Raw genomic sequence first — 14767 nt, 5'->3', positions numbered from 1 at the left:
GGTAGTGATCTCTCCTTCAGCAGTATAGCATACACAGGACAAAAGCTCACAGATTCCTCCTCTCAGAGCTACATGGCCTTGGCAAAGCCACTAGATCCCTATTGGCTCCTTTGTAAAATGCACTTGGCAATGAAAGTGTGCATCCCACAGGATTGCTGTAAGATTTCAAAGAGCGATTCTTATAGAAGCATTTATCCTGGTGCTTCGCTATGTGGCCGTCACTCAAAGGACACCTGGCTCTCTGCAGACAGCCCTCTTTGGAAAGGGTGGCTGTTCCTCAACTTTACAGAACCATTTGGACATAGCCTGCCTTGAGTCCATCGAAGTGTCAACACAACAGCAAATGAGCTATTAATAAAGTGTTCAGAGTTACTGCTGTTTAAGCTACGTAGAATAAACATTGTAAATAGCTTATCAGGAGAGGTTCCAGGTGAGCGCCTGCCAGGTCCTGAATGTTTTAGAATAAAGGGACCTTTTCATCCAATCCCTTCATCTCACAAATGAGGAAACTGAGCCCTATGAAAGCTAAGTACCTTGAACACAGGCTCAAGAATGCAAGTGAGCTCAGGCCTTCTGAGTGGGAGCCCCTGAAAAGAGCAAAAAGAAATGTGGCCTAATTGAAATCAGGGTCATCACTCCTAGAACTTGATTTTCATGTATGTATGTAGTTTTTTGCGCAACACTTTCCGCCAAGGTTCACAAGTAAACGTGTGCATATAAAATGCGAAAACATGCTCACCCATCCATTCACACACATTTTCACCAGTATTCACCAAATGGCAAGAGAATCTACACTGAATTTGTTCTGATTCAAAGTTTTGTCCAAGATTAGTAGTGATGCGTCTTAGAATAAATGGAAAAAGTATGTAGTGAGCGGAAAGAACACATTTATAACCAAAAATGTCTTAAACTCTGAATAATTATCTCCCTCCATACTATTATGGCTGGTGAAGTGTTTTAAGGATATTTAGTTCAGAAATTTTTACAATATTGCAGCAAAATGGAGTAGCAAAGCTTGTTGTTGAGGATGTGAGGATTTTTTCAATTTTTATTTTTTTGTTGGTCTGTATTTGCAGCACATAATTACATTCTGCTGGGGAGTTGGTACATGAACATAGCACTTCCTAACTGGTTTTTTATTCTTTTCCCCTCCCCTTCCTTCTTCCCTGCATCTTTTGGTCCCCTTCTCTTAAACAAAACATCAGTCTCCCCATTTCCCATTATCTATCTTTTGCATCTTTTGGATCTTTTGCTCTTTGGGATATAAGATTGTTTACTGTAAAACAGAGATGTCAGGCCTGCCCTGGACAGCTAATGATGCCGCCCTACAAGACTGGAAGCTTTTAACACCACTGTGTGATTTTTTAGTGATGTTTTTCACAGCAAGACTGCTGAAGGATCAAGTGCAATCCGTGTAGGCGACAATGGCACACTTGTAGGGGAGAGCACAGTGGAGAATTTCACCTCCTCTGCCCACAGTCTGTCAAACCCAAACCCAAGGGCATCACATGTTACACGTGCTTGTATGACTTGGCCAGGAAAATGTAGCAATTTTGACCTCTCCACACACCTGTGTGCCTGAGAAGGCAGGCATGTATTGTTACTATGCAAACGTGTAACTTTCTTATTTGATGATTAAGCTTGGGCTGGTTATGTTATTTTGTAAAACGATTTGATAAATTAAAAAACATTTTTAGCTGGTGTGATATAGGAGACACAAAAGTGTGTCAAATAGTTTTTGCTCTTGATACCATTATAATTACCTATGTATTACTTCTAAAAACAAACGTTTGCTTACATATTAAATTTATGTAGTGTAACTATATTATATATTTTATTTGCAGCTCAAAACAATTCTTCTTCACTCAGTGTGGCCCAGGCAAGCCACCAGGTTGGATTCCCACGTGGTAGTGGACTGAGTAGTGACCCTCTCAAAGTGGTGGCCACCCCAGTCTCCTATTTATTATGTATCACAACATGTCCTGATAAAAAAAAAAAGGAAAACAAAGCCAAATTAGTGTGACCTCATTTGGGGTGAGTATCTTAGACTTGATGAAGGTAAGGTCTGAGATTGCATGGATGAAGACGGGCTCTAAATCCAACTTGTCCTTACAGGAGACAGAAAGAAGACACAAGGACAGGCGGAAGGCGACAATGCAGACAGAGGCAGGCTCGGACTGGTGCCCACGGCCAGGGTGTGACCGAGTTTGTGCTAACCACTGAGCTGGAGGGAGCCTCTGGAAGGAGCCAGATCCGCGGACACTTTAGCTGTGGACTTCTGAATTTTGAACTATGAGAGGGTAGATTTCTGTTGCTTGAAGACAGTTTGTGATAGTTTGTGACATCACCCTTAGGAAACTAAACTATTGGTAATTATAATGTGATTTATTCCTACTTGCATCTGACTAGAGAAAAACAGGATACATCATTTGTACTTTGAGATAAATTCCATCCAAAAGCAGAAAACCTACTTTACTTTTTCAGTGCTAAGGATCAAACCCAGGGCCTCCCACATGCTAGGCAAGTGCTCTGCCACTGAGCTGTGCCTCCAGCCCCAGTAGCAGGTGAATAAAGAGTTGATATTGTACCTGTGGTGGTGTGGTGGCCTAGTGTTTGAGGTGGCCTATGAGGCCACATAGGGAGGGCTGGGGCCTCCTGCCAACAGCAAGCACTAACCTGCTGTGCATTTCTTTGAGCATCGATGGATGGTCCTCCAGGCTCAGTCAATCCTAAAAATGCGTGTAGTCTCCACTGTCACCTGCACCACCCAGCTCCCAGACCCTGAGCCAGCACCGTCCAGCTGCGCTGCGGCCAAATTCCTGCCTCTCTGAAAAGATGAGCGCTCGTTCTTTTTAAGCTGCTAGGATCTGGGGAAATTCGTTAGGAAGCAACTGGTAGCTACTACTACAGTGAGAAGTAGAAATGAACCAATAAAGAATAAATAATAAAATAATATAAAAAATAGTTCTTGTACATTGATGGAAAAGGTATGAAAACCCTAATATTAGATACGAAAAACTTAAGACCATTCACAAAATAATGAATGCACAGGTCCACAGGAGTCACAAGAAATATGTGGAAGACTGCTAATTAATAGAAAGAATTTTTAAAAAGAAGTAGAAAATTGTGAATGAGCTCTTGATTCCATCCCCTAAAGCAGATTTCCCCTAAGACATCCTATTAGGCTTAGGTGAAAACTTCAAGTTATTAATTCCTCTTCTTCACTCTCACAATAAATTTAACAAGTACCATTGGTTTGTTTTCCGAAGGCCGTCCTGAATCCTGCCTCATCTCACTTGTTCGGCTGCTCCGCCCCAGTGTAATCCCCTAGTATCTCCCCCAACTACAGTAGCTTCCCAACTGCCGCAGTTCTCCCAGTGTGACCCCTTTAAAGCTGTTTTGTTGATTGTTTGTTGGTAAACATAAATCACATTTGGAACATACGGCAACAGGAGAAAACCCAAGATGAAGACCTTCATGCTGACTGCTGACTTCAACAAGAAGTTACCGGAACCCTTGACATATTCTGTGCCCCGCCCTGAATGGCCCTTCTCCAAGAGGATACTGATTACTCTCCTGAATTGTGTGCTTTCAGTCCCTTGTTTGTCTCTAAAATGTTTACCAATCTGCTGTTCAGTTTTGCTTGTTTTTGTACTTTCGATAAAACAAGCAAAACATACTTTTTAAAATGTAATATTACATTCCCAAAGTTCACCTCTGTTAATGTATCCAATTCATTTCTTTTCAAAGCTACATAGACTTCCTTTCTACAACTATGTATTGACTTCTTTATCCACTCTCCTTCCTTTAAAAGCATAATTATTATCAGATTGCTTCCAAAATTAATTTCTTTTATGGTTTCCCACTTCACTTGGAATAAATTCCAGGCTCCTTTCCTTGGTATATAATTCCTTGTTCTTTCTTTTCTTAAATTTATTTTTATTCATTTCTGACTCATTCACTGAGATAGTAGCTCTGTGAAGATGCGTCCTCTGTCTGTTTGGTTCATGCTATTTCCTCATGAAAGCAGTGTCTGGCATAGAGCAGGTGCTCCATAAATATTTGTTAAGTGAATGAACAAGCAATGGTTTGATCAAAGGAGAAAAACATAAAGAACCAAACACACTGGGCCCTGCACTTCTTCTTAGATTGGTGGTTCGAGGCTGGGGGGAGGACTTTGGCCCCGACAAACACTGGGCATATGTGGAGACATCCTGGTTGTCACAAATGTGTGTAGGGTGCTCCTGGCTTCTAGTGAGTGATGTTGGGGGGCATCTTAAAATAAATGGGGAGACTCCAACAGAGCAGAATAATCTGGTCCAGCATGTTAATAGTGATGATAAACCCTGCCTTAGGTTATAAAAAAATGGCTTCAAAACACCCTTCAAAAATAACTTTAGGGCTGGGGATTTGGTTCAGTGGAACCGTGCCTGCCTTGCAAGTGCAAGGTCCTGAGTTCGATCCCTGGTACCAATAAATAAATAAATAAATAACTTTAACTTTCCTTATGTTCATTTTAGAAACAAACTTCAGATATGAGAGACTATAGAAGTATTTTACATAATAGAAACCATGGATATCTACAGAAACAAAATACAATATTTATAGGTAGACCCAAAAGGATTTTACCGTTTGACTTTCCATGGCACAAGGAACCAAAGAAGTTGTCTTGTAATTAAACTACAAACAAGAATACATATACTTGGTAGGAGTTGTGATTTAGTTAAAGAAAAAAAAATCTTCCCAAACATTAAGGTGTTAACATTGTAGTATCAGTTCACTGAATTACAAGTTCTTAGCGTAAAAGACATTTTAAACTTTTTAAATGCACACACTCAGTGGGCTTATCCAAGGTAGTTTGACAGGCCACTCACAGATGAGGCAAAGCACGGAGGCAGGTATAATCCCCAAAACCAGGCTGGAGCCTGGGCCGTGGGCCCACCTGGCAAGAGGAACCTTCTAGAACAAACTCCCTTTGGCTTTTTTATTTTTAGTTTTCTGGGCACATAGCTTGAATTGTGTCTCCAGACTCACCAACCTCCCATTGCCTGGTGGTTACTGAAGACCTACTCTGTGCCTGGCACTGGGTACACAGCAGGGTGCTAAATCTATTTGTGTGATTCTCAGGTACAGTCTGAGGGCCTGGGGCTTCCTGGTGGTAAAATTGCCTTCATCTGCTGAGAAAGATGACCAAAGGATATTGGCTAAACGGCCCAGAAATTTCTTTTAAGATATTTATGAATTAAATAATTAAAACTTTTACATTTAAGAATGTTATAATTGAAATTAAGCAAACAGAATAATAAAGAAAATAAAAGTTAAACATTAAAAATAACATCTAATAGTACTTTAAGAAAGGCTTCCTGCTGAGCTTTTGAGAAGGGAGTGGGATGAATGATTTTTATTACCTGGAGGAATGTGTGGGCCCACAGTCGTGACCTGACCTTCAGGACGGCGCTTTCACCTCTGTCTAGTCGCCCCACCGCACAGGAGATTTGTAAACACTCGATATTTGTACAATTCTGCAAAATGCAACAGCAGCAGCCCATCAGTATCTCTCAGGGGTGGCAGAGAATCAACAGCGCAGTCAGTTCAACTACGTTTTATTTCCTCAGAAATCACTGTCTTACCTGCAAATGTAATCTAACTCAATTTAAATTTAAAGAGAGAAGAAACACACTGGAATGACCACGCATGAGCACAGTGCGCTGGTCACAGCGATCTGCAGACTCTGGTGGTGACAGATGAAATGGAGTGCAGATACCGCACAGAATGAACTCCCTCACGAGGACGTAAACCATCTTCCTGCAGTGGCCAGAGAGCCCTTCTGTTTTATTTTTCTCAGAACCCAGAAGTTTCTTATGGACAGCCATAAAATCTGACGGTACGCTGGCTAATCTGGAAGGGGACGCAGAAAAGCCCTCCAAGTCCACGTTATCTCAAAGACTCAGAGTCACTGCGTCATTGATAGGCCTTTTTTCCACCACGTTCTCCTCCTGTTGAAACAACCTCTCACTGGGAGCAGGCCCGTCTGTGAGGTCCATTCATTAGGAGTTTTTAAACCAATTCTCAGAGTGCCTCACCTTATCACGAGTCACTTTGAACACATGATCCTGTAAAGTATCCATCGTGATGGCATTCTGTCTGTCAAATCGTGTTTCTTAATTGGAACCCAGTGTGGAAATAAGTGGATAGATACTCCAGGTACCCCACAATCCATTTTCTGTGTGCCATGCAGAGAATGCTACTTCTCTCTATGTACCTCTGAACTGATGTGAATTTGTCTTTGGTTTATCCTTATTTGTTCTTCTCATCTCAAGCACCTGCCAGTGGCCTATAGGTGCTCGGTAAAAATAAAATTATTGAATACTATCTGAAGCTCTTGACGGAGGCATTTCACTTTAATGAAACTGATATATTAAAGAAAAGCCCAAAGAACATAAACCACGGAATCTTTTTTGAGCATTGAAGAACTGTCTGAAAACAAAACAATTAGTAATGTGTATTAGAGAAATATGGTAAGGCTAGATTCCCGCGTGATGATTCCAAATTCAGGTGACCAGGCTGCCTCTGAACTACCAGAGTTGAGTACTGAAGTCCCTAAGGCAGGAACAGGAGATTGCAAAGCTACGTGTCCTCACTGACAGGACGAGTGCCACCCCCACCCCGGAGGCAGCTGGTTACTGACTCCTTGGAGATGGCGATCCCAGTTAACTAGCTCTGTCGGAGGATTCTGGACGAGCTGATGTCTGGAAGGACTTTAGAGTGAGAAAGGGTTACCCAGAAGGATGGGATGACTGACACCTGGTCCTCTCCTACACACCGGGGGCTGCACAGGAAAGGGAAGGCAGGGACGTGGAGGTGAGATGGACAGATGGAAATAAGACGGGAAAAAGAGAATGTCTGCGGGGTGTGGAATCTCTCTGCTGTGCTAAAGTGAGGAGCTTAGATTTTTATCTGTCAGATATTGGGGTGCCTGTGAAGGGTTGCAACGAAGGGCCACAATCAGATGCGTTTTAGAGGGACAGGTGGTATTTGAGGACAGAATAGAGAGGGCAGAGTGGGAGGCAGGAGAATGATTAAGGGCCAGGGCTGGGGCCCAAATAAGAACTGCCGGGGCCCTGATCGGAAGCAGTGGGATAGAGAGAAGACAAATTTTAGGGAAGGTTGGGAAGCATAATAGATTCTTAGAGCCTGCCATGAAGACGGAGGGGTGGAGGAAGCTTTCTTTGGATGGAAACAGGATGGATTGGTACTGGTATTGCTGAGAAAGGGGATTCTAGAGAACAGGCACATCTTGGGCTCATTGGAGACATATTGGGACATTGGACACATTGGACTGGGGTGGTTATCAACATCCAGATGAATCTTGCAAGTCTTGAAGGCTGTAAAGTATGGCTAAAATGACAGGAGGCACCTGGAATGATGGGAATACGGTCACACAAACATTTCCAGGAAAAAGCAAAATGTACAGGAAAGGAGAGGAGGGGGCTGAAGATGGCATCCTGAGGTAGAGGGTATTTAAGGATGGGAGGAGGAGATACCCATGAAAAAATCCAAGATGGTGCTAGCCAAAAGATAAGGGGAGAACCAGGAAAGAATGTTCTGGGGGATGCCAAGGGAAATGAGAGTTTCCGGAAGTGATCCGGAGTATCCAATGCTAAAAAGAAATAAGAAAGATTTCAGAAGGCTGAGTAGAAAAAGGAAGAGAGAAAAGTTTGGAGGAGACAGAGATATAGTGACAAAAGGAGCAGGGGCCAAGATGAGACAGGCAAAGATGTCCTTAGGATGGAAGAGAATTATATTTCAGTGTTAAAGATACACTTTGAAATTCAAATTGGAAATTATGATCCCCACACAGGATGTTGAATTTTATACTTTCAAATTCCCAATCGGAAATGTGATTCACCAAGTTGTTTTTAACCAAACAAAATCTGTAGGAGGTCTTATTTAGCTTTGATTTTAGAATAAACTTTGCATATTTATTCTCTGTCCAGAGTTGTTTTGACTTGACAACATGTGAAGGCATGTGATTTGAACCAATGAGAGAAAAAGGAATAATATATGAACAGAAATCAGATATGGGCCAAGGATTGCCATGCTATTCAGCTGGGGGTAAATAATTCTCGATAATATTCAGAAACTAAAAATTATCAAAGATATTTAATGAGAAACAAGGCAAAACATGTGTGGCAACAACACAAATGCATAAACATTTCAAAATACATTTACTTATTGATATACATTGCCTTAGTGAACTCATGAAATACAGAGTTGGAGATTTAAAAACGTAAAACATGCACAAAAACAAAACACCACGAGTTGGGGTGTAGCCCAGTGGTAGAGCATTTATTTGCCTAGCATGCACAAGGTGCTGGATTTAATCCCCAGCACCAACAAAAACAAACAGAAATCTAACATAATTATCGAATAAATTGTTAGTTCCACATAAATTTTGACCCTGGCTTCCCAGAGTGCTTTCCTCATCTGGACTGGAATATGTGAATTCCATAGATACAAATTACCATCATCTGTTCTATTAGTCCCTGGTGAGTCTTCTGTTCATGACAGAATGCAATTTTATTGATTATCCTAAAAGAGATAGCGTATGTACTACCTTTTCTTACCTAAAAAAAAAATCAGGAGGCCATAAAACTTCACAGGTACTTGAATCATAACCTGCAACCTAGAGCTCTGTGCCATGCAATTTTAGTTATTTGTCATATATAATACATTTCTTGTTTGACCTAAGTTTAAATGATTACTGAACTTTGACTTGTTTATAATTTTCTGTCCACTTCCATATTTGAATTTCTTTACTGTTAAGAAGAGAAAATAAATGAATGCCAGAGAATACTTAAAATATAATTTTAAAAAATCATTTAAACCATTTTAAGAGGACAGTTCAGACAACCATCACCACCACCTACTTCTAGAACTTCCATTTCATCATCCTAGACTACATCTCTGGTTCCTGAAAACCTGTGTATTGATGAGGCCCAGAGCTGGAATTTGTGTCCGCTCTTTTGATGACTCTTTAGTGCTAATTAAAGGTTGCCCATACAGTGGGTCACATGTTCAGGACTATGATCGATTCAGTAGGACAGCAACCTACTTTATTGGGCTGAAATAACTAACTGGGATTATCACTTCTTTACATTTGTTTCTACTTTTAAAAACATGAAATTCATGCAAGGTCAGCGCAGCATTAGAAGTCAGTTTAAGACTTCCCTCATTCCCCACTTACTGCCCCATTGGTCTAGACTCTGTGGAGACGGGAAGGGGATGGGAAAGCAGGGAGAGGGGGACGTGACAGGGCGGTTAACTGATAACGATGCGAAATGTTCTCCGCACCCCCGCAAAGTGAATGGAATGATTACGTACTGCAAACGTGCTAATGAAAAGGGAAGGGCTCCTTCGTAAATACTCCTCACGTGCTTCTCTGTCTCATCTGATGAGTCAGACTGAGGTCCCTGGATGAGCTGATCTGGGCTCAGGATTCAGGGGGAGACAGGACCCGCAGGCAGGGGGCAGTCATCTGGGTTTGGGGAAACCTGAACCCCAAGTATACAGATTACAAACCAGAACAATTTCCTGGCAGTGCTTTTCTGGCCTGAAGCAAAAGATCACAGGGCTACCCACAGCTGTGCAGACCCAGCCTTTATTCTGAGTCTGGCCTCCTTTATTGGAACCTCCCTGCCACTGCTCTCCCCCCACACACACGTGCTCACACACACACACACACACACACACACGCAGACACACACGCATCCCACAGATTTGCCTGCAAGAGGAATGCCTTTTACACCCAGTGCATTCCCTGCTTCAGGAGGAAGTGATTCAGTTCACACACACTGCTACTTTACCTTTTCTCTTCTGCAAACACTTTCTAAACTTCCATCTTTCAATTTTTCAAATTAAGCTTAGCATTACTCTTTTCAATCATACAGATGCTAAAGTCAGGGGTTCGGTTCTTCAGGTGTAGATTTGCACCCTTGACCTGTTTGACTTTGTAAATGGATGGAATAATTATATTCCCCAGAGCGCACACTGGTATGTTGTCATGACAGCCGCTTCATTTGAACTGAGTGCAGCTAGCAAATTTAGCCTTTACCAATACTAACCTTCACATTGCTCACACGAGTTTGCTCAGCATTGGGTTAAAAGAGCCCTGAGGAAGGAGAAGGTGAGGACAGGTAGAATGGTGCACCAAGGGCGTTCTGAAGGAGTCCAACAGCTACTGGGATACATGTTCACCTGCTGTCCTGTTCTCATCTTCACTCAACGAATGGGCCAGGCACTGAGCTGCACCCCTGAGAAATGCTGTCAAGCAGCTGCACATACCCTTATGGACTTTCAATAGAGTGGAAGATGAGAAAGAACAGTACCCAAGGGCCAGAGCACTGTGGTGCCTAGTGAAGCCCCTGGCAATCGCATATTTCTGGCATAAAAACCCGAGGAGGGTTGGCAGCACTGCGGTTGGGTGTTTCATGGCGCCCACCCGGCAAGGACAGCGACCACGGCCCATGCCAAAATAGCTGCAGAACCCTCCTCAGCTCAAGGTAGTCTGTAATCTTTCAATTCTGCCTTTACCCTCCTTTTCTTCTCCCTTTGCCGTGAGGCTTCCCGCCAAGGGTCTCTCTTTTCCGCTAGCCTCTTTGGAGGGAATGCTCTCGGCTTGGGACCTGCGGCTTTTGCCTCAGTATCACCCCGAGATGATACATCTCAGGCTGAGCTTCTGCAGTCAGCTGGGGTGGGCGGAGGGAAACACCCACTCAGCCCCTCCCCATGCGAGGCACTGGGACACAGGGTTCTCAGGCTGTCCCCACCTCAAGCCCCTGCATGTGTGTTTGCTTGGTGTGGACGAGGATGCTGGGGTTTGTGGTGCTCTCTGCTTCTGCCCAGCTAGAGAATGTGCTCAGAGCCTCCTACTCCTTATGGAGCTGCCTGTGGCCCATAGATGAAACAAACTTTGCCACTGACTTGAAACCTCTGCCCCACAGCCAGGGAAAAGGATGGATATCCATCTGAGGAGAGAAAGAGCTGTATCTAGCAGAGCCTCACCAGAGATCCACAAAGTGCTGCCTCGTAGATGCTGCTGACAGCTTTGCAAAGTCCTAATGAAGCTCGGGCTTGACCTAACACAGATCCCCAAATTAAGACTCTGCAGGAAACCTGGCTGCACTATCCTCTCCTGGAAAAGCAAGGACCTGAGATTCAGTGACAGGTATAACTTTCTAGGGCCCGTTGGCTGGACAGCACTCCACCAAGACTACAAACTCTCACCAGCTCAGTCCCTGCAGATGAACCATCAGCAGAACCTTTATACTCTTGAACTAGATTAGAGGTCATAACCAGTGTTCTTTATCTGTATTCCTTGAAAGTGACCTCTGTGGAATTTTTAGAAGAGTGAAAAATTTATATTACAAACACTCCTTTACCTCACAGAAAGCTCCCTTTAATTTCTCACAGTTTGTCCTGCCAAGAAATGTCAGGCATATCTGAGCATTGGAGGAGACCAAATGCAAGACTTGAAGTGAAAACCACCTGTAGCAGGGAATTCTGCGGGAGTCCAATCCTTTCCTTCAGCTGGATGCACATGGAGGCAACTCACCAGTATTTTTGCAGGGCTCTGTCTGTGGAGCTGGACCACAGGCACGTCTCGCTTCCTGACAAGATGAGGGATAGTAGAATTTCGCAAAAAGGCACTGAGCTCAGGGGTATCCTCTGGGGAGGCAGCAGGCTGCAAACAGAAAGGAGAAAGAATCAATCGCATTAACAGTTGTTACCTTTTTATGAGCTCTGAACTCTACAGTGAACTGGATTCACACGAGAGTTCAGATCTGGGATTCACTCACAACAGGTTCCATGGCAGAATGACCTTCCCTGACAGAAAATGAGCCTTTCCTCTCTCTGATTACCACAACTCAGGAAGCGTAGGGAGTGCATTCTTAGGAAGTTTCTATTGTAAGGATAAGAGTTTAAGCAGAAGTGATTTCCCCATGAGGGCAGCATATGTACAGCTGACTTTTCAGCCATGGCTATTCTCCCCTCATTATACATTGGGGCTAGTTAAAGTGAGGGACACTCTGCATGGGAGAGATGGATCCTGCGGTGGAAAAAAGTGGAGAAGTAGCCCAGTGTGGTCAAAGATCTGACTTCTGTGCTTCTGAGAAGTGCTCCCCAGGACAGAACTGCTTCTAATGGAAATGGATTTCCAAAGCATGGCCCTACACTTCATGCTGTCACAGAGCTTGCTTTCAGCCCAAGTTTATTTTGTAAGTGTTGTAGAACTGGTGATTTTATCTAGGGAACTATGCCGGGTACATCTGATGGCTAAAAAAACTGTCTTGAAAGTTTCAATAAGTCACACAGAATAATCCCATTCTCTATGTTGGACCAACTAAAATATAGAAACTCAATTTTCTGATCCTGTTCCATGTGCTAACCTGACAGTTATGTGTTCTTTTACATGGAGTTTGGTTTATGCCAGAGGAACAACAGCCTATGCCCATCTCTATGGAATGAAAAGTGAAATGCCTGCATGGTGTTGTAGGATTCACCACAGAAGGTGGAATGATGGTGTTCACTGTGTCATAAGAACCTGGCAAAACCCACTGGCACCCATCACTGTCTGTAAAGCTAAGCCGCAGTGGTTTGAGTTGCCCAGTGAGAAGATATAAAGTGAGAAGCAGAGAGTCATACATAAGCTTCTAGGAAGCCCTAGAATAAAAGGCAAATGAAGAAGACCCAGCAAGGGAAATACAGCTGGGCTGATTAGACAAAAGGACATCCAGGAAAGTGTGGTTTCATAGAGGCCCCAAGGAAAAACAAGTGCAAAACACGAGGGAGTGACAAAGAATGCTAAACAAATCCTGAAGAGGAAGAAAGAACAGCAAGGAACAAAAAGTGCTCGCTACTCTGTCAACATCATGGATCTCTTTTTCTCAGTAGGAGATGTGATACAGGTGGAGACTGAACTGCAGTCGCTGAAGAGTAACCAGGTTTTGACAAACGGATAACTACTTGGGAAAGTATGAAATTAAGCTCTTATATCACTCATTCTCATCGAAGTCATTCCGAGTGGCTCAGAACTAAGAACCTTGTCCAAAATGTCCTCCTCAAGATAAAGCACCAAAGAAAAATATTAATGTTCCTAGCAAGACTCAATGAGCATCTGTAGGTCAATGGTTAAATAAAAATGATGTATGTATCCCAAAGACATGATAGTTTTTAAAATGATGATACAGACAAACATTTTTAATTTACAAAGACACAAGATACTTGTAAGGGAAAAGACAGGTTACATAATAGCATATGTAATAAGATTATGGATATTGTATATCTACCGATAGAAAAGTGAGTGGTCATGAAAATGTTATCAGTCATGGAGATTTGACGATATCAAGGAAGTCTTGCTAATTTTGTTTTAGGATTGATAATGACAGTTTGAATTTTTAGAGCATTCTTATGTATTGGCAGTATATCATACAATGTTTCTAGTTGAATGGAAAAATTAAAGCAAAAATAAATACACAACATAATAAAAGGGTGGGAACACCAGGAGAGGTTGATTTTTTTCTTATGTTTTCACATAATGTCTGATATGTTCTCATGATGAACATTTAGTATCTTTTAATATGGTAATTTAAAAATTACAATTATAGGACAGTCAAAGAGGAATAAAGAAGTAGAGACAGCAGGCTCAGTGTGGCTATAAATGGAAGGGAAAAGATGCCCATTCTCGGAAGAGGATATGGAGTCAAGTGACTTGACTTAGTTTTTGTTTTGAAGATGGAAAAATCAATACCACAGACACTGGGATATCGCAGGACCATGGCTGGGCCAGGCACAGGGAGGAGGAAAAGCCAAAGAGTGGCTCACAGATGTTCAGTGATGAAGGATGTGATGGAAAAGCTTTTATAACGTAAGACAAAAAGCTGACTTTAATCAGAAAATTGAGATTTTTTTGAAAATGTCTTCTGTGCTTTCTACCAGAGTCTTTGTCTGTCTCTCTGTGCATAGTTTTGGCTTCAAGATTCATCATATACAATTTCTATCTTTTTAAATTGTTAAGCATTAGGTTTTAGAAGTTTACTCTAGCTAACCAAACTACAGGGAGGAGGTAATGGAACAAAGCAGGGACTGATTCGTTTTTTTCACGTTGTGACTTATAATTATTAGTAGTAGTATCAGTATTAGTATTAGCAGACTTCCCTGTGTGGTTTTATAAGATGAAGCTTGTGTACATATAGGGAATGCATCTTATTGTGGTATCCCATCATTCACTAATATTTAGACAGGGTCTCTCAATAAAACATAGGATTTAACTGTAGGCTAGAGAATCAGCCTGACATGAAGCAAAGGTTGATCGTATGCATTTCTTCCTTTTTTGCAACACTATTTTATACATAGAGCAGTGCCACCCTCAAGCACCACAGTCAAAAAATCTTCAACTGCTTGCAAACCAGTTTCTCTCAAGGGGCATTCCAGAAATTATTTCAAAGGACAAAACAAAACGAAAGGCAAGGAAGAAGCTATCCAAGAAATGTAAACAATAGTTAAGGTCCATTTTCTAGACAAACATTGGAGCCACTTTCACAGCTGGCCCTGACCCACAGGCCATGCTTTTTCCTTCATCTGAGAACATGGGAGGGTTAGACAGACGCTCAGTTTGGAGGATAAATATGCTCAGTGCTATGAGGAGCTGGTAGTACACGGTGCAGTAGTTTCCTCAGAGCAAATGAAATAGCCTCTTTCTGCAACA

General features: G+C 42.3%; 1 protein-coding gene across 1 annotated transcript in view; it reads right to left on the bottom strand.

Annotated features, from left to right (window-relative positions):
- The window catches only part of Itga8 (integrin subunit alpha 8), a 189065-nt gene that overhangs the window by 19219 nt on the left and 155079 nt on the right, over window positions 1–14767 (bottom strand). Inside the window, exons 26-27 of the mRNA XM_010617262.1 lie at window positions 11615–11743; window positions 5409–5522 (exon numbers count right to left, since the gene is read on the bottom strand). Coding sequence (XP_010615564.1) covers window positions 5409–5522; window positions 11615–11743 — 243 coding nt within the window. The remainder of the gene's footprint in view (window positions 1–5408; window positions 5523–11614; window positions 11744–14767) is intronic.

Source organism: Fukomys damarensis, unplaced genomic scaffold (genome assembly GCF_012274545.1).
Source record: "Fukomys damarensis isolate Sample0158 unplaced genomic scaffold, DMR_v1.0_HiC HiC_scaffold_37, whole genome shotgun sequence".
Lineage (NCBI taxonomy): Eukaryota > Metazoa > Chordata > Mammalia > Rodentia > Bathyergidae > Fukomys > Fukomys damarensis.
The sequence above is the reverse complement of the archived record's forward strand: the minus strand, read 5'-3'. Positions and strand labels throughout refer to the sequence as shown.